The sequence below is a fragment of the Rhinoraja longicauda genome, chromosome 5 (genome assembly GCF_053455715.1).
Source record: "Rhinoraja longicauda isolate Sanriku21f chromosome 5, sRhiLon1.1, whole genome shotgun sequence".
Classification (NCBI taxonomy): Eukaryota; Metazoa; Chordata; class Chondrichthyes; order Rajiformes; family Arhynchobatidae; genus Rhinoraja; species Rhinoraja longicauda.
The window spans coordinates 70,115,670-70,141,582 of record NC_135957.1 but is presented as its reverse complement, the minus strand read 5'-3'; the positions used below and the strand labels follow the sequence as shown (position 1 = coordinate 70,141,582).

Genomic DNA, 25,913 nt, shown 5'->3' with positions numbered 1-25,913 from the left:
TCATTTCTTTATCACTTTTTTGCAATTTTTTTTTTTTTAATGAAAATTCTAAAGGAATGTAAAATAGATGCCTAAGTTTGCAATAGCAAAACTCTGCATCATAATATCTAGATCAGGGGTGTCAAATGTAGTACTGCATTTTTTTTTCTCGGTACTAACAAGAGTATTTCCTAAAAAAGATTGAGAAAATTAAAAACCTACTATTGAACTTTGTGATATAACTGTTGCTTCCTATCCATCTTTTGAGACAATTCAAAAATGGGGACTGTGAAAGAGCAGGGGGTGGGTAAAAGAGGCTACTTGAGGCTAAAACTTGAGTTAGATGGATTTGCAGCCCAGAAGTACCCAGGTAATTAAGAGCTGTGGCAGTGATAACGTGGGAGAGCTGCTTTTGAGAACGTAACAGTACTTGAACAAATGAGAAACAAGAAAATAAAGTGCTACAATACATTGAACACTAAAATGCTGAAGGACTATTTTCGTTTAGAGATACAGCATGGAAACAGGCCCTTCGGCCCACCGTGTCCACACCGACTCATATAGTGGATATATCCTACACACTTAGGACAATTTACAGAAGTCTTTGGAATGTGGGAGCATCGGGAGAAAACCCACTCAGTCACAGGGAGAATGTATAAATCCATAGACAGCACCCACAGTCAGAATCAAATATGGGCCTGTGGCGCTGCAAGGCAGCAACTCTACCTCTGTGCCAACTCTGTGTACAACTAAGTTGTGTCGTTGAAGATGACTTGTAACTTTGCATTCTGTGGAGCTGCAAAATTTTCCCTATTCCCTTCCACAGACCCTTTCCCTTTAAGTATAGCCTACTATAGAAATGGAAAAAATATTCATTTTTGACACAGCCTAATTTTTTCAAAAAAGTGATTATGAGCAGATACTGGATTAAATTGATCCACTGTTATTTAAGACAGCCAATCAGTACATGTAATGAAAAAAGTAGGAAAATAACTGCAGATGCTGGTACAAATCGAAGGTATTACAAAATGCTGGAGTAACTCAGCGGGTCAGGCAGCATCTCATATTTCGCTTGGGCAGCTTACACCCCAGCGGTATGAACATTGATTTCTCTAACTTCAGATAGTTCCTCTGTCCCTCTCTTTCCCCTCCCCCTTCCCAGTTCTCCCACTGTCTTCCTGTCTCCAACTACATCGTTTCTTTATCCCGCCCCCTCCCCTGACATCAGTCTGAAGAAGGGTCTCAACCCGAAACATCACCCATTTCTTTTCTCCTGAGATGCTGCCTGACCCGCTAAGTTACTCCAGCATTTTGTGATACCTTAATGAAAAAGTAGGATCATTATAATACTAGAATCTAACATGCAAAAAATTAGTAATTGATTAACTTATTTTACATTCTTGCTAAAAGGCCAAGATGCATGCCAATTGTTACCAATGTGTATAAACAATATTGATCCATGGCAATGTGCCAGGGTGTTGTCACTGACACTGTATAACTATGAGTTTAGCAACCCCAACTAATTAAAAAATAAACTCAAAATAACTTTGCTTACATTAATATCACACGATACAAAGTTCCCTACCTTATTAACCTCATTCCCTGTACGATTAGATACTGTGGGTAAGCCAACAACTTGTATGAATAATTCTTATTTCCACATTTATTCAGGGTTCCCATTTCATTTTCAAATCATTTACATGACATCCTTGACAAATGTTCATTCGCAAGGTTACTCAATTAAAAGTCTACTGCTGTTGCTGGTACTTCACACTACGATACAGTCGTCAGTATTTGGTCAGAATAATAATAAATATCCCAAAAAGCAGTTAGAATCAACTGTGAACAGTGTGGCATGGCTATCCAATCATTGTGATACTCTGCACAAGTTCAAATTGACCTTAAATGAGCATCTGACCTTTTTGAAATAATACAAGTATGGAATATTTTAAACTGGACAAAAAGTCAAAAATTGATGAGATAATATATTAGATTTTTTGAAATTATATTAATTATTTTTGAAATTGTGCTGTTTTTGGAAACAAATTTTTACCAATTTTCAGAGTTTAAAGAAACATCATGCAAACATTTGCCCAAAGGATGTGAATACAATTATGTTTCTGCTGACAAAGCATGAACAGCTTGCAGTATTTACTCATAGCCTGAATATTACTGCCTGCAGATTCTTAACTGAATTCACGTATCTGACTGCTGAATTGCATTCATATACATTATGAAATGAACCAACAAAAGATGATGCACTATTACTTTTATATAGCATGATCTTTAATGAATACAAATCCATTTATCAGTGAAATTTTCAATTCTTGGCCTAGTTACCAGCTTAAGCACTTTAATGAAATAGATTGTTCTCCTTCAAATGGATAGACCTCTGACCATAAACAACTACTGCGGTTACTGTCTTCCTGGGGTGATGCGTTGGACTACCTCTCTTCCCAACAGTAGATGATTGTACAAAGGGAAATTGCAACAACAACAAAAATGCTTGTCTAAATATCTTTAAACACAAATCTTAGAAAATCCAAGCATTAATCCGGGTCTCATCAAAAGATATACCTTTTCCTCTTTGTGTCTGTCCTTTCTCTCCGCTTCATCTTCTATTCCTCCATTTTCTTCCTCCTTTTCATCGCTTCCCTGATATTTGTCATGTGTCCACTTTGGACTGCTGCTCGATTTTTTGAAAATAAATCGCCCACGTCCTCTTGGAAAAGTACCTCGCCCCCTTCCCCTTTTGGCCCAGTAATCCACCCCATCATCTCTGTCATCATGCTACCATGAAGAGAAAAGAACAGGAAATACTTCACCAGTTTATCAGGTTATGTCCTTTCTGCTGGAATTCCCCAAAATTACAATTTACTCATACAGATAAGAAAAGGCACATGCAAGCCACCATTAAAAATACCAAAAGTACCAAATACTGTAATAATCTAAACTAGATCTTAAAATATGTACCAGAACCTGCCACTTTTTTTACATATGCATCTGAATAGCAAATGAAGACACTAAGCAGAAGGTTGCAGATGAGCAAATTTAGCTGACAGGATAGATCAGGATAAAATCAGGATAACCATAAATATACGAACAGACTTCCTGCAACATGTATAAACAAAGCATTGAAAATTCAGCAACCATCTGTAAGTTCAAGTAAAAGAAGGGAATCTACGTTCTACTTTGCATGATTAGTATATTTAAGAGCTGCTGTAGCTAAAGCCAAGAATATAGTCTCACCAGAAAAAACTGAGAATTGTAGCCATCCTGGAAACATGCCTTATTTGATGATCCATGCATTATAGCAGCAACACAGATGCTGGTAAATAGTTTTCTTAAATGTTTGCATTACATATTTTAAATTCTTTTGTATCAAAATCTGCTTCAATATATTATAATTCTGAACTGGCATTGCAATTTTTGATCTTAATAATGTGCAGTGTCTCTCAATGACTGAATAAAAATATAATGGAAATGAATGAGGGCCGCTAAAAACAGATTTATAATATTCATTACGCATGAATGCTAACAAATGCCACTTACCCAATAAATCATTAACTAAATGTGAGAAAGTGTATATTTATGTGCATTAATTGTGGTGGGATTGTTCAAGGGAGAGAGAGAAAACAGCAAATTCTGAAGAGAAGGCAATGCCAATACCCACCAAGAAGTATTTCTTGCTCTTTGGAGTATATTCAGGATCCCACTCTTCTTCCTTGGGTCGTTTTTGAAAATTTGGATTTGTAGTACTGGGGGGAACAGTATTCAAACCAGAGAAAGCTCCTCTGGCTCTCCCTCTGCCACCTTTTATTCGGAACTGCTAAATGTTCAAAGCACAGAATCTGTTAGATATTTCATGAATAGCGTTTCCTGCAATTATTTCACAGTGTGAGATATTAAATGAGTTGGGTGGAAGGATAAAGAACAGCAACTAAGTAAAATGTTGCCAAAATATGTTTTTTAAATACTCCATTAACTTCTAATGTTAACATCCTCATGTGCTATTTGAATCATTCATCTGTATCTTGCAATTCAAAATATACAACAGAAAGTATTGAATGTCACAACAATGTCTATTTGATTTATATTTACGTTAAATTTACATGTTAATCCAATGTTGGGGGAGTCCAGACCAAGGGGCCACAGTTTAAGAATAAGGGGTAGGCCATTTAGAACTGAGATGGGGAAAAACCTTTTCAGTCAGAGAGTTGTGAATCTGTGGAATTCTCTGCCTCAGAAGGCAGTGGAGGCCAATTCTCTGGATGCATTCAAGAGAGAGCTAGATAGAGCTCTTAAGGATAGCGGAGTCAGGGGGTATGGGGAGAAGGCAGGAACGGGGTACTGATTGAGAATGATCAGCCATGATCACATTGAATGGCGGTGCTGGCTCGAAGGGCCGAATGGCCTCCTCCTCCACCTATTGTCTATTGTCTATAAATTTAATGGTTTGTTAATCCTAATCCTGAAAATTATTATTTTTAAAGAGATAATGACTTTATCTGCAACATGGTCCAAATACATTAGCAAAGTACACCAACGATTCAAAATATTCTATTATTTCCTAAAATGTTGCATACTTTCATAATTGAAAAATAATTTATATGCACACATAGAAAATAGGTGCAGGAGGAGGCCATTTGGCCCTTTGAGCCAGCACTGCTATTCATTGTGATCATGGCTGATCATCCACAATCAGTAACCCGTGCCTGCCTTCTCCCCATGTCCCTTGATTCCGCTAGCCCCTAGAGCTCTATCTAACTCTCTTTTAAATTCATCCAGTGAATTGCCCCCCACTGTGGCAGAGAATTCCACAAATTCACAACTCTCTGGGTGAAAAAGTTTTTCCTCGTCTCAGTTTTAAATGGCCTCCCCTTTATTCGTAGATTGCGGCCCCTGATTCTGGACTCCACCAACATTTTTCCTGCACCTAGCTTGTCCAGTCCTTTTATAATTTGATATGACATGCCAATAATTTGCAGATTGCTGTTTCACTTCATAAACTAGAGAAGGAACATATATTATGTAACCAATCATAAATAAAGTGAAATTTACAACTTACTCTCTCGCTTCAATTTTGGTTATTGTGGAATAAAGTTCATTTGTATAGCAATGTTTCTAAGGAAGGAAGTTGTTAGTGGAAACAAATGGGATTACACAAAGTCTCCTCCTAATACAGAGTGGTAAATTGTCATTTTTAATCTATTTTACATATTGCTAGCATTCACTTGACTTGCACATTTCTTCAAGTAAAAATAAATGAATCTCCAGAAACTCAAACATCTTCAGCAAGATGGCAAATAGCTCCACAGGCTTTGTCAGTTTATCAAAACTAAAAGACTAAGCAAATAAATGTATGTTCTTATCCAAATGCTGTACATGAACTTGCCATCCTGAACTCTCTTCTCAGGAACCTCTTTTGAGGTCCATCTCCCTGATGATGCAATTGGGCATCTGTATTATCACAATTATCCCAACATTCATTTGTATTCCTATTCATTTTGTTAAACACCTTGGCATGAATTTCTACATTATAGGTGCTGTGTTAAATATTTTTTTAAACATTTTAATCAGTTCTATTTTCCTTTATTGCTGAAATTTCCAATGGCTAATAATTACCTGATTCACTGGTTAGCCCAATGGGAGCTTCAAAATTTAAAGAACATTGGAATTGTCTTGTTCAGTTATCAAATGAAACAAAGTGGAAACCACATAGTAAATTGAAAGTATCAAGTGTTAATGAACATTCAACATCAAAATTACAGCACCACATTGCACTTACAAAGTTTCCTCTGGATCTTCCTCGCCCTTGAAAAACTGCACTATCTGTGTGTCCTTGGAACGATTTAAAACCACTTGATCCATCATCCCTTTCTTTTCTGACTTCTCGGTCCTCATGGGGTTCAGGTGAAGGTGAAGATGGTGAGGAGCAACTGGAATGATCCCGATCTTTATTTCTATACTTGCTGAAGGAAACAATATTTATAAAAATTACTTATGCACACCAAAGACCACACACTCAGTATCAGACAATGCTCTTTTGGTAATAACAGCAAATAACACGACCGACTATTCATGATAAGAGAACCCAATTGAAAGTCCTATTTACCATCTTTGCCTGCGGCCGGCCCCTGGGTCAACGTAGTCCGTGGCTGGGGCCTGGGTCGGCGCCAGAGAGGACCCGGTGGTGATAGTAGAGGTCTGTGCAGCGGTCGATGTGGGCAACAGACGAGGACAGACCACGTGGGAGTGAGGACGCTGCCACCGGGGGAAGGATCAAAGGAGGACCCGGGATCGGGGGACCACCCGGGAGGTGGAGGAACAATGGAGGAACCGCCGTGAGGGAGGGAGGGGGAGGAACAAAGGGGGGCCTAGTGCAGGATACTTTGTAAGCGCCCTTTATGTGGTGACTATTTGCATACCTTGGGTATGCAAGCAAAGAATTTCACTGTGGCTGTCACATGTTACAATAAAGTATTCACTTGACTAGGGTGGTTAGGAGTTCTGACATTTAGTACAGTTCCACATAAATATTCAGGCAATTAAGAAATTTAGAACAATCATGCTTTCAGGTGAATGACCTCCATATTTGAGTTAATTTGCCATTTTCAAAGTTTGCAGACTATTCTGATTTTGTTTGTGCTGAAAGGTCTGCTTTTGAAAAATAAATCCTCATTATGGTAAATATCCCTGCCACGGACTAATGCTAAAGTCCACATGAAAACATCATGTGCAAACAAAATTCAGATACCTGGGTGTGCATATTTCTGAAGATCTGGCCTGGACCCAGTACATTGATGGAATTGTCACAAAAGCCCATTAATTACTCCACTTCTTTAGAAGACTGAGGAGATTCAGGATGTCAATAAATACTCTCTTGAACTTCTACAGATGTAGTACAGAGCATATTGACTGGTTGCATCATGGCCTAGTTCGGCAACTCGAACTCCCAGGAATGAAGAAGATTATAAAAGTGGTGAACCGGCCCAGTTCATCACAGGCACTGACCTCCCCACCATCGATGGGATCTGCAGGAGTTGCTAGCTCAAAAAGGCAGCCAGCATCACCAGAGACCCACACCATTATTTCACTCTTACCATCAGGAAAAAAAGTGCAGGAGCCTGAAAACTGCGGCATCCAGGTTCAGGGGAAGCTTCTTCCCTATATCCATCAAACTATTAAAAACTACAACCTCCAAAAAAGCTCTGAACTACGTAGACTTGCCTTTTGTCTTTGCACTATTACTGGGTTTTTAAAAATAATATTGTGGTGTTTACAGAGTACTATGTTTACATAATATGCAGGAACTGCAGATGCAGTTCTGAAGAAGGGTCTCAACCCAAAATGTCACCCAAAAAAACCCAAACAAAATCCTCTCGCCTGACCTTCCTCCCGTGGTGCAGCACGCGGCAGAAGATCCATAAGATGGCCCTCCCCGCCGATTGCAGCCGAGTAGCAGGAGAGGCTTCGGATCCACACCCAGCCCGCTGGAGAAATGGGACCGAGGTCAGTGCCTTCTCCCTGTCCACTCTCGCCCGCCCACCCACGGCCCCGGGAGACTCCCCACCCGGCAATGGGTCCATGCCGTCGCTGCCGCTTGCCGCAGACTGCCCTGTCCACTCTCGCCCACCCACAGACACGGGGGCACTCCCCGCCCGGCAACGGGTCCACGGTTGGGCAGAGGGAGGGGGGGGGGGGGAGAGGGGAGGGAGGGGGGGAGAGGGGAGGGAGGGGGGGAGAGGTGGAGAGGGGGGGATGGGGAGGGGGGGAGAGGATGTGGAGGGGAGAGGATGGGGAGGGGGAGAGGATGGGGAGGGGGGAGAGGATGGGGAGGGGGAGAGGATGGGGAGGGGGAGAGGATGGGGAGGGGGAGAGGATGGGGAGGGGGAGAGGATGGGGAGGGGGAGAGGATGGGAGGGGGAGAGAGGATGGGGAGGGGGAGAGGATGGGGGGAGGGGAGAGGATGGGGAGGGGGAGAGGATGGGGAGGGGAGAGGATGGGGAGAGGATAGGGAGGAGGAGAGGATGGGGAGGAGAGAGAGGATGGGGAGGGGGAGAGGATGGGGAGGGGGGAGAGGATGGGAGGGGGGAGAGGATGGGGAGGTGGGAGAGGAGGGGGAGAGGATGGGGAGGGGAGAGGATGTGGACGGGGAGAGGATGTGGAGGGGGAGAGGATGTGGAGGGGGAGAGGGGGTGGGGGGAGAGGATGGGGTGGGGGGAGAGGATGGGGTGGGGGGAGAGGATGGGGAGGGGGGGAGGATGGGGAGGGGGAGAGGATGGGGAGGGGGGAGAGGATGGGGAGAGGATGGGGTGGGAGGAGAGGATGGGGTGGGGGAGAGGATGGGGAGGGGGAGAGGATGGGGAGGGGTGATGGGGACGGGGCGGGGGTGGGAGGGAGGGATAGGGGAGGAGGGGGTGCTGCATCAATGTAGGAGAGATTTGGGCCCAACGGGTCCACTTGATCTAGTATGACAAAACAAAACACTCTTGACTTTACATCAAAATTAAAAGCGTAAAAGGACAATCTCACCTTCCCTCCTTGAAGGATTTGAAATCTTTGTACTCTTTTTGGTCTTTCCCTGATTTTTCTAACGGAGGTTTCTTTGATGTACTGGATTCTCGCGACCCTTCACGTTCTTTACTTTTCTCTTTTCTACGTCTATCAATATCGTGGCGCAAGTCAGCTGCATCACATTTCAATTTTTTTTCTGCCTAATTATTTTGGGGGGGGAAAAAAAGCACTGAATCCATAAGCAATGATTAATAGAAACTTTTCTACACCTCGAATTTGAATGGCACCAACATTTAAATTCTTTAAAATAATTACTTCATATATACGGGGAGATTAATTAATACAAAAGGTAACTTAATTAAACAGATGAGAGACTACAAGAGAAAATTGCAATAGGATACCAATGAGAATTTTCCAATAATAAATAATTTTAAATAATAAAAATAGGGTGAACAGAAGCTATGAAGCAATGATACACATTTGAAGATTACATTTTGAAATTGAAATTAGGATAAAGAAACTACATTAATCATTTCACATTCACCTTTCTTACAGGAAGAAACATTTTGAACAATTAACAAACGTCGAAAATGAATGCAAAACTATACAAAATTATACGGCTAGACACTTCTGAAAAGATTGATGTGCTGAGACCTACGCAAACACACAAGGGATTGTAGCAAATGCCAGAAAACCAGAATCCACTTAGACTGAGTCGCAGGAAATCCTGTAGACACTGACCAGCCACAAGGTGGCATCATACAATGCAATCATGGATTGGGTGAACCAGAAACATGACTTGCTTTGCTTGAGGGGGGCTACTGAGAACAAAGGAGGACCTGGTAGGGGGAAGAGGGCAGGGGAGAAGAGGCCTGCTGTGCAGCAGCAGGCAGTAGATAGGACTGTTCGATGAACCCTTGGAACTTTGTCAGCGCCAAAACATGGTGACACTTGTGTACTGCCTAGGCGAGATCTGCGACATGATTTTCTCGGGTTGTATGCAAAACAAAACATTTCACTTTACAATAGACAATCGACAATAGACAATAGGTGCAGGAGTAGGCCATTTGGCTCTTCGAGCCAGCACCGCCATTCACCGTGATCATGGCTGGTCATCCACAATTAGTACCCCATTCCTGCCTTCTCCCCATATCCCTTGACTCCGCTATCATTAAGAGCAGTATCGAACTCTCTTTTGAAAGCATCCAGGGAATTGGCCTCCACTGCCTTCTGAGGCAGAGTTCCACAGCTTCACAACTCTCGAGTGAAAAAGTTTTTCCTCATCTCCGTACTAAATGGCCTACTCCTTATTCTTAAACTGTGGTCCCTGGTTCGGGACTCCCCCAACATCGGGAACATGTTCCTGCATCTAGCATATCTAATCCCTTAATAATCTTACATGTTTCAATGAAATTCCCCTCTCGTCCTTCTAAATTCCAGTGTATACAAGCTCAGTCGCTCCAGTTTTTCAACATACGTCAGTCCCCCCATTCCGGGAATTAATCTCATGAACCTACGCTGCGCTCCCTCAATAGCAAGAATGTCCTTCCTCAAATTTGGAGACCAAAACTGCACAGTACTGCAGGTGCGGTCTCACTAGGGCCCTGTACAACTGTAGAAGGACCTCTTGTTATGAAGGCCAACATTCCATTGGCTTTCTTCACTGCCTGCTGTACGTGCATGCTTACTTTCAGTGACTGATGAACTTGGACATCCAGATCTCGTTGTACTTCCCCTTTTCCTAACTTGACACCAATCAGATAATAATCTGCCTCCCTGTTACCACCAAACTGGATAACCTCACATTTATCCACATTAAACTGCATCTGCCATGCATCTGCCCACTCACACAACCTGTCCAAGTCACCCTGCATCCTCATCAAACTTCACACTGCCACCCAGCTTTGTGTCATCTGCAAATTTGCTAATGTTACTTTTAATCCCCTCAGCCAAGTCATTAATGTACATTGTAAATAGCTGCAGTCCCAGCACCGAGCCTTGCGGTACTCCTTGCGGTAGTCATTGCCTGCCATTCTGAAAGGAACCCATTTATCCCTACTCTTTGTTTCCTGTCTGCCAACCAATTTTCTATCCATGTCAGTACCCTACCCCCAATACCATGTGCTCCAATTTTGCCCACTAATCTCCTATGTGTGACCTTATCGAAGGCTTTCTGAAAGTCCAGGTACACTACATCCACTGGCTCTCCATTGTCCATTTTCCTAGTTACATCCTCAAAAAATTCCAGAAAATTAGTCAAGCATGACTTCCCCTTCGTAAATCCGTGCTGACTCGGAATGATCCTGTTACTGCTATCCAAATGTTTATCCAAATTAATAAAATTGAGGGATATTGGGTTAATGCATGGGGTATGTTGGCAAATCTCACTTGGCCAGTGTTGTTCATTCCCATATGCCTGGAACTGGGAGCTTTAAAGGAAATCAGCCTTTTTTTTCACCAAATTAGGTGTGATCTGAATTAAATTAACTGATAGAGCCTCGAACCACAAAGTATAAGCAGGTTGAACTGTTCTTAAACTGTTCTTGAACTTTTCTTGAAGCTTCTTAAATTTACTGACTTTTTCCAAAAATTCTTAACCAGAATATTTTATAAAAAATGCACAAAATATAAAATCATGAAGACCTGCTAATAAACTGAAAACTTGTAAATTAGATGGTCACCTTTCGGTTCTCTTCCTTGGAGCTTATATCTTCTTCTGTCATGCGAGTATGTTTTCGTAGAGAGCTGGGAGAAATATCAATTCTCCTGAAAGTCAACAATAACATTGTGTGAATCCTCAATGCAGAACAAAGACTGAGCTGCAATCTTCCTTTTATTCCACCCTTACCAACATCGTGCAACCTTCAGGTTGAGATCTCCATTGTAATAAAGTGCAATTTTTTATTAATAAATTACTTTTTAAAAACTAAATCTTTGGGACAATTTGTTCTAAAAGGATAAACATGAAATGTTGCACCTGTGGATTTCAGGGCTTTTCGGCCTGGTGCCATGGTCTTCTGATGTCTTCTGATACAATGTAAAGCGCTCATTTAGGGTCATTCCCGTTGACTTGAAATAGTGCTCTGTTGAGTTCAGAGAAGAAATTGTACTCAGTTAGCTCAATTTCATATTAGACACAATATTTTTGAGAAGATATCTGTCAGTATTTATATTTATACACACACACACACACACACACACAAATAAAACCTGGCAGATGCAAAAGATCAGTGGAATCATGCAGTAAATGTAATCGCTGCAAGTTTACTTTCTTAGCTGTATATGTTAGACTCATTGTTGTAATCTATACCATGGACATATACATTAAGCAAACAATTTTCACAATATAATGCATAACAGCACAAATAGTTCCAGCTGCCTTTAACTCAATGGCTGCATTACACAAAAGAAAGAATGCAGCATTTTGATTTTACAGTGAACAGACCAGTTATTTACAATGCAAGTTTTTTTTCTATTGCCTCACCCATATAGTATACTACTTTGAGAATTGAGATGCAATTCAAAACCACTGTTGAAAACCTATCTTGGATCTGGATGATTTATCATGTGCACTAACTTTTCAAAAACAAAAAATATTTTCCACTCCCATGTGACTTTTCAAGCTAGCAATGCCAATGCTAATTTTATTTTGATCAACAATATATCCTTTTCTCAACATGACAAAAAATTCAACTGTTTCAAATTTGGCTATGGAATAAAAAAACTGGTTAATAAAATCACAAGTACAATATCTATGGGAAAACTTACCGCCTTAAATCCAGAAACTGCCTCACAACCAACCATAAACACTTCAATGGGTCACTACAACAGTAGTGCCTCGATCATAATTCCATGAAACCCAACAAGGAGTGCAGAGGAATTTTGTTGTTAGCAATTCAGTTATAAGCCTTTTTTCCAGGAAGACAGAAGCTTCAACTTTGCCTGTGTTTTTTGCTTTCAACCGTTATTATATTTTTTAACATGGGACTTGGCATTTCAATACATGAACACATCCCAGGATTGCCATGACCTATTTGCAATGAAAAAGAAAACATCACTGGGCTTTTAGCTCAGCACAAAAGTTGTACCTGCAACAGTGTATTGGTGTACTAACAATATTATGTATTTGATTTTTATAACTGTTTCACTAGAAAATGATCAAGTTGACTAAAGACTGGTGGACTTAAAGTGCTAAAGAATCAATTTCAAGTACATTTGTAATATTGGCTAAAATAGGGGGCGGGGCAAGTTTTCTCTGCATTTCTGTAGGTTTATGTCAAGCATGATGTTCAAAAACAGCAAAATGATAGAAAGCATATTATATACGATTTTATTGTACATGCAGGGAAAGAGCATATCAACTTACATTGGTTTCAAAGCAGTGTAAAGTTAAAGATTCCTCAGAATATATGCTATTGTTTATGAAATATTTTCTCTAATTGAATCACAAGTTCCAGTTATTCACATAAAACAGAAAAATCAAAAACAAAAGAATTCCAACAGTTTTTTTACAGATAGCTGAGAGTCAGGTTTGATAAGCTGTAGCTAGAGGAAAAAAATGAAACATTTTTTTCTCCTACATCTCACCTCCATTTTCAAAGTTGGTGTTATTGTTTAATAACCTTTACAAGAGGATTTATCTTAACGAGCACTTGTGTGAATGTGTCAAAATTAGGGATGTTTCTAAATGCCTAAAGAAAGCGCCTTCTGGCTATTATTTAAGAGTAAATTGGATAGGTATATGGATAAGAGGGGATTGGAGGGTTATGGTCTGAGTGCAGGTAGATGAGACTAGGTCAGGGAGAGTGGTCGGCGTGGACTGGAAGGGCCGAACGGGCCTGTTTCCGTGCTGTTGTTGTTATATGGTTATATGGTTATATAAAATATTTTTTTGTTCTTTGTCAACCTCAACAAAATTAGACTCTCATACCAGAGTGGCTTAAAAAACCCATTTAAAGCCACGAAGGCAAGGTCAATGCAAGTTCTTGCTTAATTTACCAGGAAGATATATTTCATATTTTCTCCTCACTAAAATTGTAATACTAGTTGAAGCTAATTAATTGCTCAATGGTATACCATTGTAATTATTCAATTTCTATGAACAGCATTCCCTTTGATAAAGAACATAACATTTTAATGTGCAAACATTAATATTGATGCTCCTCTATTCATATTTTCAGTTTCTTACCTGATTGTTTTTTACTGCCACAGCATATACAAAAAATTCCCATGACCTCTAAAATTGTTTGTTGTATTTTACCTTAAAGTTCATTTTTAAAAGAATTGAATGCAATTTTACTGAAATCCATCATTGGTTTATTTAAAGTTTATATTGAGATATCATTAATTCCTCAGTATTTCAATTGCATATGCATGAAGTAACAACTACGTCTACAAACCACAACTCGTGATTAAGAAAAACTTAAATAGTGAAGTCACTTCAATTCACGGTGCATTTTTATTCTGGCAAACTGAAAAAAGGATCGTGCCCAGATTCCCAATTAAAAGCAAATGCATTAAAAAAAATCTTTATCGTATATTACTATAGTCAAAGAAATCGATGTTTGAGTTTAGAATTGAGTTTAGAACATGGTCAAAGTCAATTGTGATTTGTGAAATGTTGGCTGGAGGTTCAAATTTGTGTCACCAATAATGACAGAAATTTGTTCAGATACCTGCATTAGAGGTGAGCATTTATACAAACATTTTTTTTAAAACTGTGTTCTCTGAAGCACCATGTTCAATGTATTACACAATTCATGGTCTTAAGCATGATTTGAGCATTTCAATAGTTAGCTTTGGGCCATGAAGAGGAGTATCATACAGTATGGAAATAGGCCCTTTGGCCCAACTTGCCCATGCTGGCCAAGATGCCCCATCTACACTAGCCCAACCTGCCTGCATTTGGCTCAAATCCCTCTAAACCTTCCTTATCCATGTACCAGATGTCTTTTAAATGTTATATAGAATTTTAAGTACAACATTATAAAGAATACATTATAAATCGGTTTTACAGATAAATCCTAGTATTATAATTAAAATTTGCTTAGTGCATATTCAATGAGAAATCATCTATCAAATACCTTACAATCACCAAATGTCAAAAAGAATCACAGTTTACAGTTGTAATAAATATTTTCATGTCCATACTGTGTTTAATGCAATGTAGAACTTATCACATTTTGGAAGAGCATTATGTGTAGCAAGTTAAATTCTGTTCCTATGATGAAAATGATTGTTTACAAATGTAAAGGTTTTATCCTACAATCATTACAAAAATGCAAGTGAAAACAGCAATTGGCACTGTGTGCAACTAAAGCACTCAATATGAATACTCACGCTTTTTACCACTGGCAAGGAATCAAATACAGTGTCACTATGAATCGCTTCACTTTAATAAAACATAACAGATGCCAATGAAACCCTTACTAATAACTGCCATTAATACTTCAGAAATATACTAAAAGATGCTCGTACAAATGGGATTTCACTTTTTTTTAAACTCCACCAAGCTGGAAATTCCATCTCGTTTATTTAGGCAGTTCTTTGAAATTATGCACAATTTTGTTATGGTAGGAAATGGAATGTAACAACAACATTGTGTCATTTAAAAAAAGAAATAACTAATAATTCTGAATTGCCAAACAATTCCATTCGGCAGACACCAAATAGTTAACTAGCAGTCTATTGCAAGCCATAAATTTACATGAAATGTCAATACATTTCAAAACAAATCAGGCAGCATCCTGAATTTGCAGTACTTTTGAAAAAACATCATTAAATAAATGTTGGTGATATTATATCAAACATAAAGATTCACTGGCTATTGACAACCAAAACAGGGAGTCAGAATTCTTTCTGCCCCCACCTTCTGCAACTACCAGCACACCTAGCTTCCAAACGACACTAACCCATGTTAGAGGATTATTATAAAGATAATGGTAGTTAGTCCTTCAGTGGTAAGGATGCAAGGTCAAAATCTTATATTTCAATTCCAATGAACCACAATACATTAATACCTTTAAAAAAAAAATCCATGTGCTATGTCTCAATAAAATCTCCGATCTTGTCAGCAGCAAACAAACTTAGATGCAAAGTAATGTGAATTCTGCAGTTTCTACTAGTCATATTAAAATGATCTAAGCAATTAAGCATCAACCATAATTTACCCATCTTCTGAAATCTTGAGATTTCCCCCATCTAGTCATTGCCCTTCAGTTATTTGGATTAAAAACAGAATTTAAAACAGAAAAGTATAGTAACTATGTCAAAGCAGTTTATCTGACATAAATATTCTCAATGAAAGTAGTTATTGTAATAACATACATACACCAATATTATATTTAGCAGTTATATAATTTCAAATACTTTGAAATGTTATCTTCTTCCAAATTTTGTCTGGCACATCAGGGAACTTCAAATCAATAGTTTCACTTTCACATAAAGTACATATTTCCAATATAAGCCACCTTCCTGGAAAAAAATGAGGAAACTGAAAAAGTACAGCCTACAAGTACAGCTAATTAGAAGTCAATTAAAAAAACTCAAATTATTTCATTTTATGTATAGCCAAAATATTGTTAAAATTTATTTTCAACAGTGTGCCACTGAAACAGAGTTTTAGACTTACTGTTAATCATACTAAATGATATGTGATAATACAGATGCACCTGTAAAATGACACCATGCTGAGAGCTGTTTAGTCTAAATTGTTAATACTAGTTTACACGCATCACCTTACAGAGAACATAACTGCTTTGCTGTGCAGTTATGATGAAAAGTGGAGAGAAATGAAGAATCTGGGATTTACATGGAACCCAGGGTAGTCTCTCGTTGACTGAAAGCATTTCTCTCTAAGTGGGATTATCATGTAGCCAATGTGCACTGCAGAAACCCAGAAATCATAAATAAACAGAACTTTAAAAAAAATGATATTGAAGAATAAATGTTGCGGGAGCAAAAAGTGGAATGCTAACTAGTTTTGAAAATAAATCATGAGTTCCATCAGACTTCTGACCACATTTATCCATAAATCAGTAATCAAAGTAATTCTCTTTTCATTTGATTACTTAAATCAATATTTAGGGAGTCACATCTAGTTTCTCAAAATGTCAGCATTTATACATAACTAACCAGGGAAGTGTTTGAAACCCATTTTACTTCAAAAGCAGGCTCTCTCTGTAACTCAATGTTCTTCTCATCTGATTCAATCTTTATCTTCATTTTAAAAGAAACAATGTATTTCCTGCATCCCAATTTTGAATTCCCAAAACTGTTAATCCAACAATTTTACAATTCAAGATTATTATGTTACTTACAAAACAAACTTTATGCTGCCTCAATTCTTTGTAGAGAAATTTGCTGAATATTACCCCCCTCACAATGCTTATTTTGAATTCAGAAAGTCAGCTATGACAAAAAATTAAAATACAAAATAGAATTCCTATTTGCCTTTTGTTAAGACAATGCAGTGCTATTTTTCTCAATTTAAAATATGAAAGTCTAAATCAAAATGTGCAAATGGTCAAGATTGGTCAATGGTTCAAGAGTTCTAAACAGCGTAGCTAACAGCCATGGGATTTGTATTTTGCTATGGCTATCTCAACATTCCTCAACAGAAGGATACTGCTAGGAATCCTTGTGTATTTTATCCAATCAGATGGCATTAAACCTGGATATGACGGTTATCTCACATAGAATAACCAACCAGCATTTACTGTATACCTTTCTGTATGATGAAAAGAGTCTAGACCCAAGGAATTTTTTCTGGCTTGAAACATTACACGAGTGTAAAAAAGGAATACGAATGAAAAGTTGTTGATCTGAAACATTATTTTTTGTTTCATATCCCATAGGCTCAGTCTGATCAAGTATTTTCTACACTTTCTCTTTCTTCCTATAGGATGCCTGATTTTTAGTATCCCAAGTATGTTGCTTTTGAAAAATGAAGAAAGGATTTGTGGGTGAGAAGTGAATTGCAAAGAGATTATTCCTTAACTGATAATTCTCAAATTCTCAACAATAGTGAAAGCTTGCAATTTATTCATGACCATCAAATTAGTTCACTCAATATTGCAAATATTAAGTTATAATTTTATTTCCATTCCTCCTACCTTCAAGGAAAACAATGTTTCAGAACAAAATAAATGACTGTCCATATGCCAGTACCAAGAGTTAAGATTGCCTTTCAGGAAATAAAGTTACATACATACATACACCTTTTTCTAAACTGAACAGTATCAAAGATAAACAAAAAATTAACAATTTAAATCTAGTTACTTTACTTTTAAGCCGATGAAAGAAAACAATTTTGAAAAATATTAAAATGCTTCCAGCATGCTGAATGATGTTTCTATCCAGGTACCAACATACCTTTAACATGATGAACCAGGGTCACAATATGGTGAATAAATGATTCTGAAGAACTTCGGCAAAACTGAGGCAACTTAAGATGATCAAAGATGGAACGGAATCCTTGCTCTTTCATGCTGGAATGGACAAGAGCACTGGAAAGCAGTCTTTCGGTTGTCACAGAACTTCCAGGTCTGCAAAGGAAAAAAAACCTATTCTAATGAATTTGCTGTGTGCTGTTTTTGGATGCGGAAGTACGTAGCGACCAATGTATATTCCTGTTCACTGAAGTCGTTTCTTAGCAGGCATAGAAGTCTTGTGTTTTGAGAAGGTAATTTAGCAGTAAGCAGTCAAATTGTTATTAAATACAACTTTTTCACGAATTTCCTTCTGAATGTGAACCAATCACCTCCAAGCTGATATGGTCTATTCACGACTCGGTCATGCAAAAAAAGGCGACTTTTAATGCCTCCAAGACAACTAGGCAAAAGCAACGTCCTCTTTTACTAGTTTCCCACATTTAACAGACAAAACAAAAATCCTTGTTTTACCCAGAGTAACAATGAGAATGATTAAAATCATTCTCTGTACTTCCTAATTAAAAAAGGCAGCTGGAAAATATAACTCCAATTTAACTCCGAGGTCGTGGAGTATGGGAGGTGGAGGGAGAAAGAGGGAATGATATAAATAAAAATGAAGTAGAAATTAATTGAGAAATAAGTAATAATTTGAGTCTTAATTTATAAATTGGACTACTTCCATAATGAGTTAAGTTACTGCTGTGCCTATATGTCCATATTCATTGTGAAGTTTTTCTTTGTTGCGGCATGCACAGTTCTTTAAAAATTCTTACCTACACCCTCGGTGACCTAAAACAGAACTTACTTATTTATCAATGGTGCTTTCATTATCAGGTGCAAATTGCAAATGCGGAGAAAAATCTTTGCTCACAAACAGTCCAGTAGAGTATTATCATATCATCATATCATATATCATATATATACAGCCGGAAACAGGCCTTTTTGGCCCTCCAAGTCCGTGCCGCCCAGTGATCCCCGTACATTAACACTATCCTACACCCACTAGGGACAATTTTTACATTTACCCAGCCAATTAACCTACATACCTGTACGTCTTTGGAGTGTGGGAGGAAACCGAAGATCTCGGAGAAAACCCACGCAGGTCACGGGGAGAACGTACAAACTCCTTACAGTGCAGCACCCGTAGTCAGGATCGAACCTGAGTCGACGGCGCTGCATTCGCTGTAAAGCAGCAACTCTACCGCTGCGCTACCGTGCCGCCCAATGTATTGCCATACATTCATTATTAAATCTCCAGTCTCATCATCCAATGTTCCCACACTCATCTTAGCTATCCCTCGTCCTTTCTATTCATCAACAATTTGAGTTTGAGTTTAATTTATTGTCACATGTATCGAGGTTAAATGAAAAGCTTTTGTTTCGTGCAACAGAAACTCTTACCGTTTGATTTGATATTGCTTTCTCTCAAAATATTCTCTGTCCTTATTGGCCTTTTAGTCTCTTGCTTCTGGTTCCTGAAAAACGTTTTTGATCTACCACTAGCATTTGCCACTTTGGATTTTGATTTAATATTGTATTTGACCTCTTTTGTTAATCACACATTGGATCTGACATACACTATCATATCATATCATATCATATATATACAGCCGGAAACAGGCCTTTTCGGCCCACCAAGTCCGTGCCGCCCAGCGATCCCCGCAGATTAACCCTTTACCTTTACCTAGCCAATTCGAGAAGCTGGTCACAATGCACTGTAACTCCAGTCTTCCAGACAGCCTAGGTCCATTGCAGTTTAACAATGCAGTGCAACTGTTGCAATAGACATACGGCAGACACCAGCTCTCTGGCTGTACACTTATCACTGGAACATGTGGATATCACTGGCACTTATGTCAGCCTCTTATTTATTGATGAAAGCACCATCTTCAACACCATAATCCCATCCAAACCCATCGCCAAACTCCTGGAACAAGGATTCAGCACCCCCTTCTGCCACTGGAGCTTCGAGTTCCTGACCCATAGACCCCAATCAGCGAGGATAGATGACAAAATAACCTCCACAACAATTCTCAACTCCTGTACCCCACAAAGATGCCTTCTCAGCCCCATTCTATACTGCCTATACACTCACGACTGTGGCAGATTCTTCTCTAACTCCATTGACAAGTTTGCGGACACCAATGTAATGAGCCAGATCCCGAACAATTACGAGAGTGAGTACAGGAAGGAGATAGATGGCTTAGTATCAAGAGTAAAACCTCTACCTGTCACCAAGATGAAGGAGCTAGTTATTAATTTCACAAAGCAAGGTGAAGTATATGCATCAATCAGCATCTATGGTGCTGAAGTGGTGATGGTCAAAAGCTTCATGTTCCTAGGCATAAATATCACCAACAATTCATCCACATTGAGGCTAAAAAGCACATCATGTCCCTACTTCCTCAGAACACTAAGGGAGTTTGATAGGTCACCAACAACTCTTAACAACTTCTACAACTGCACCATAGAAAGCATACTATCAGGATGCATCACAGGTTGGTTTGGGAGCAGCTCTGCCCAAGACCACAGAGAATTGTGGATGCAGCCCAGTCCATCACACAGACCAACCACTTCACCAATGACTCTATCTACACCTGACTGCATTGGGAATTCAGCTAACATAATTAAGGATCTTTTTCACCCCAATAATTCCCCCCTCCCTCCCTCCCCCCCTCTTCTGAGGGGAAGATACAAAGGCTTGAAAGCATGTACTACCAGATTCCGGAACAGCCTCTTCCCTGCTATTATCAGACTACTGAACAGTCCTCCAAGCGGCTAGCATGTAATCCTGATCTTTCAACCCATCTAATTGTGGACCTTGGACTTGTCCTCTGCAATTGTAACACTGTAATGCTATAATTCTATATTCTCATGCTGGTATTTTTCTCTTTGCACTACATGGAGTATTTGTCTATGGCTTGATTGTACTCTTGTATAGTATGATTCAATTTGACTGGATAACACGCAAACAAAAGCTTTTCACTGTATCTCCTCAGTACACTTGACAATAACAAATCAATACCACATGCTTCATCTTTCTCCTGGGATCTCTGTTTATAACTACGATAAATTTCCACTGCTGTGAAGTAGCTGCATAGGTATAAGCCATGGATCTACTGACATTTCCTTTTAACAACTTTCCCATAAAAATTCCTATGTACCCTTATCAGGTTTATTAGTTCAATCAAACTTGCTTTTGCTTTCAAGTCTTGTGTTTTCAACTCACTCCATCTAAAATCACAAGGCCATGTTGACTCCTAGTTCCACAAATATTAATTCTACGAGTGTAACAATCTTCAACATCCTTTAAATATTAGCAGTTTTAAATATTCAACTCCCACTCTTTTGTGAAGTGAAATAACATTTCCCGGCAATACCTTTCATTAAAATGAGGTGCTGCAGTATCTAAAACCTGTTGTGCAACATCTCGTCAATTCCCACTTGTTCATCGGTAGTCAAAATCCCTGAAGGATACTGATATATTGGAGGCCTTTTCTCCCTGGCACATTATTGTCACTCCCTTTGAATCTTTTATGCCACAGTTTGAATTCTACATGTGAAATGAGGCTTCTCTACCTTGGACAAGCATAACTCTAGAGGATAGATATTAAAATACATTTTCTAAAGATAGGAAAGTCTAAGGGTTTTTTTCTGCAGATCTATAAATAATAATAGGAGGGATTGAAATGTATTTTTCTAAATTAATCTGTTGTGAGGAAATAGGTCAAGTGAATTTAAATAATGTAAAAACAAAAGGGTTATAAGGAGATTCCGTTTCCAGAGAATTGCAAAGAGAGTCTGCTTCTTTTGAGACAGCTGCACTGTTTGATGAAGAAGGGACAGATTAAATGATAAACAGTCTTTATATAAAAATATATATATTTCCTCCACATTATCCATGAAACAGCTTTTAATCATATATGGGGCTTAGTTTATTTGGAGATACAGCATAGAAACAGGCCCTTTGTCCCACGCTAACTACCCATCACCCGTACACTCGGTCTATGTTATCCTACCTTTGCATCCTACACACCAGGGGCAATTTACAGAAGCCAATTAACCTACAAACCTGGATATCCTGGGAATGTGGGAAGATATCGGAGCACAGAGAGAAAACCCACACGGTGACTGCAAGATTGTGCAAACTCCACGCAGACTGCACCTGTAGTCAAGATCAAACCGAGGTCTGTGGCACTGTGAGCCAGCAGCTCTACCATTGTGCCACTGTACCACAAGATGACAATTTTACGCTTTGCTGACCTTGCATTTTTCTATTTTCAGGTTTCTCCAACAAAATTACTTCACTGCAGAAAATGGATGGTTAAAAACACTCATTATTATTCAGTCACTATGGTGAGGGCAGGCTTAATGAACCAGTTAGTCTACTCCTGGCCAACCATTTTAAATGCTTTACTTTTCAAAAACTGCACCATTTAATTATGTAAAGGCTGATTTTGAAGTGCCAGGTAAGATATCAATTAAATATACACATTGTTGGAGATCTGTCCATTTCTGTTTGTACACTGAATAGGACATTTCACATCAAATCAATAGATAAACCACTTTTCTATGGAAAACATGATAAATAACATTATAATTTGTAATTTTTTGCAATTAGTTCAAATACCATTTTTTGGTTATACAAATCATCATTTAAACACTAATCATTCATGTCTTATTAACTATTATTCATTCAAGTTTTAATCCGAACAAAAAGGAATAAGGTTGGAGATAATAGCACATTTTCATTTTAACTAATCAGTAAATAAAATATTTTTAGATAATTGTATTTTGTAAGTAGCACTATAACACAAATGTAATGAAAACAGACTTACAGACAAGAATCTTCAAACTGAAGGGCAGACATTTTCAATTTCATTTCAGGTTGACCAGATGTAGTGGGTAAGGTTTTCATCCTTGATGGATTTTCCTCTGTGAAAGACATTTTATCCCTGTCTCTGACATCCGTGTTTTTTGGTTCTGGCAATGAAGAGCATGGATCATAGAGCTCTTTGAACTTTTCACCTTTCATTGGATCAGGTGAAATAGATTCTTTCTTTGGTGCGGTTTTTTCCTCATATTTTTTCTCTGCATACTTGTCTTCATCCCTAAGCTTCTCTTTAATTGCACTAGATGAAAAGCTAGCCACATTAAATTTGAACGACCTTTCATCTCCAAACCTATCGTGGTCTTTTGCTCCTTTGATTACAATTTTTGTTTTGTATTTATCTTCCTCATAGCCAAGATGCCAAAGAGATTCATAGCCCTTTTCCTTCTGATTGGTCACAGTGTACTGAAATTTAGGTCTACAACTATCCACACCAGCCGTTTCATCAGACAATCCAGCCAGAATAAATTGTCTACGCCTCTCTGGAGACTCTGTTAAATACAACATTTTGTCAGTTTCCTTCTTAAAGTACTCACCTTTAAGGCTACTATAATCTACTCCTACTTTATCCCCCCATTCCCTTCCCTTTGCCCTGTCTTTCTCTAAGCCCCTTTCCTTTTGAGCATCTTTCTCTCTTCCATCTCCTCTGTCCAGCACAAAGGTTCTACTCTCCTCTTTCTCGGCATACCTATTTAGAGAAAAAAAAGCAATGTAAAATGCAAAGTCCATTTAAGAATTTTAAAAGCTTGAATGCTGTTGAAATAGGAATTGAAGTTAATAGCAGAATAAAATGTTCGAGTGGCTTATAAAATGCTACCACTTCTGTAATGTGTGTTACCCACACATAGAACTATTTAATTGGTAAAATTTATTCCCTTTTAATTATTAGAATTCTATATGCAGACCTAATTTGATGATTCCATAGCTCCTCCAATTTATGCAAACTAATTGTGCAACTTATTCTTAATTACATAAAATAACGATTAATGGTAACCACAGACAGCATTCTATGTTTAGAATGAATTCCAGCATAAGTAATAATTAAAAAAATAGTTGTTAAGAGTTGCACAATATAAGTAGTTTATTTTTATTATTAATTTATCCACAGAATGTGGACATTGCTGGCAAAGCCAGCATTTATTGTCCATCCCTAATTGGCTCAAACAGAAGCCAATTAAGAATCTATCATATTGATGAGTTTGGAATCACTTAAAGCCAGGTGGGCAGCAGATTCTTTCCCTAAAGGGCATTAGTGAACTGATCAGTTTGTTTGACAATCCGGTAGTTTTATGGTCAATGTTACTAACATTGTTTATGTACAAAAAAATGAATGAATTTGCTGATTTAAAAAAAAAATCTGGACTATGTAGATTACAGAAAGTAAGGCAAGCACTAAAAATCTGATTCACTAAAAGTAAAATTGATATTTAGCCAAAAGGAATCCACCAAATTTTGCAATAAATTTGATAAATGTCCTCATAGCGCAATGTAAAACAAATAATCAGTTACCTTTTCAGGTACTTGGATTTGGACAATTCCAGGTCCGCAGCATCACCAGAAAAAGCAGACTGTTTCAGTCGACCTTCTTCCTTTGGAACATTGAGTTGCGATGAAACTACTTTTGTTGGGCTTTTTCGTATGGGACTGCATTGCGAAGGGCTGTATTGTGATGCACTGTGCCCCGAGGAGCTGTGCTGATCAGGACTGTGCTGCAAACTTGAGGACGGTGGACTGGCCTTAGATGAACTCAGCCTAGGTGGCCCAGCCTGCGAGAAACTGTGATGGGAGGGAATAGAGAGTGCAGGACTGAGGCTAGACGGGCTAGGAAGTGAAGATAAACTGTGACGGGATCTTGGACTATTGTCATTGTAGGTTGAAAGCCCTGCCCAGCTTTCACTTCGAGTGGGAGGAGATTTACGAAATTCACTGTGCATCTTAGTAGAATCAGAATCACATTTAACATCTGCTCCAACTTTTTCTGTTTGCTTGTTCTTTTCAGACTCCTCTAATGAAACAGTTCCATCAGTTTTCTTTCTACGTTTGTCTGTGGACTTGCGCTGTTTTGAAGTCACTGGAGATCTACTGTGGCGTGAAGAAGAACGGGAAGATGATGAACCAGGAGACTGTGCAGAGGATGATCGGCGTGATTGTCGAGATCGACTTCTGGATCGTTGAGATGTCGATCTACGTTTTGGCGTTCTTGATCTTGAACGGCCTCGTCGTGGACTACGAGACTGTCTTCGATTTTGCCAGTTAAGCCTATAACCACCTCGATAGTATCGAGGTCCTCCTTGATAATAGCCTCTCCCTCTTCCACGGTTAACATAGGGACGTCTCATTCCTCTGTTACCACGATAATCTCGATAGTCTCTGGGATAGTTACGATCTCTACTGCGAGATCGAGAGTAGGATCTAGAACGGGATCTAGAGCTGAGAATCCACAGAAAAAATGTCACAAAAATTGCATTATTTAATCCAACAGTGCAGAATAAAAACACTGAAATGTAACACAATTCTTTTCATTGCATTATCTTTCTTGACTCAAGTTTAAGGACATCTAGACTTAACTTTATTTCCATTTTTACTTGCAGCAGAAGGGTTTAAAATCATAGGAAAATGTCATAAAGCTCACATGGGTAGTTTAACTTCCTGAGATGTGGAGCAAGTTGATAAACAGCAGCTAACCTGCTATAAAAAAAAGTTCTGTAATCAACTCTAACACATAAAATATAGCACAGCTGAAATATCCCAAAGGGAGTGTTGGAGGTTGGCAGCAGCCTGATGGACGTAAAAAAGATTATTAATGGGGGAGGGGGAGGACTAATTTTGTTGTCTATGGGAATGAATTTATATAGATACGGTACAGAAGTACCACTTCTGCACATAATTATAGAAAGTGCATATTTTAAATAGAAACAAGGAAATGCAGATGCTGGTTTACAAAAAAGACAAAGTGCTGGAGTAACTCAGCGGGTCAGGCAGCATCTCTGGAGAGCATGGATAAGTGACATTTCAGGTTGAGACCGGTCATCAGATTTTTTAAAGACATACCTAACTAAAAATACTATAGTGTAAAAGCCTGGATATTTAAAATA

The 25,913-nt window shown here is 38.7% G+C and overlaps 1 protein-coding gene across 3 annotated transcripts in view; it reads right to left on the bottom strand.

Moving 5' to 3' along the window:
• LOC144593734 (bcl-2-associated transcription factor 1-like) overlaps positions 1-25,913 on the bottom strand; it is a 44,551-nt gene that overhangs the window by 2,271 nt on the left and 16,367 nt on the right. For 2 of the 3 annotated variants that reach the window (XM_078399736.1, XM_078399737.1), the window contains 9 exons: positions 24,328-25,248; positions 22,766-23,506; positions 17,869-18,041; positions 11,474-11,579; positions 11,178-11,262; positions 8,515-8,696; positions 5,768-5,951; positions 3,653-3,808; positions 2,557-2,769 (listed from right to left, as the gene is read on the bottom strand). In XM_078399736.1, the coding sequence (XP_078255862.1) occupies positions 2,557-2,769; positions 3,653-3,808; positions 5,768-5,951; positions 8,515-8,696; positions 11,178-11,262; positions 11,474-11,579; positions 17,869-18,041; positions 22,766-23,506; positions 24,328-25,248 (2,761 nt within the window). The remainder of the gene's footprint in view (positions 1-2,556; positions 2,770-3,652; positions 3,809-5,767; positions 5,952-8,514; positions 8,697-11,177; positions 11,263-11,473; positions 11,580-17,868; positions 18,042-22,765; positions 23,507-24,327; positions 25,249-25,913) is intronic. The other variant, XM_078399738.1, reaches the window with a different exon arrangement.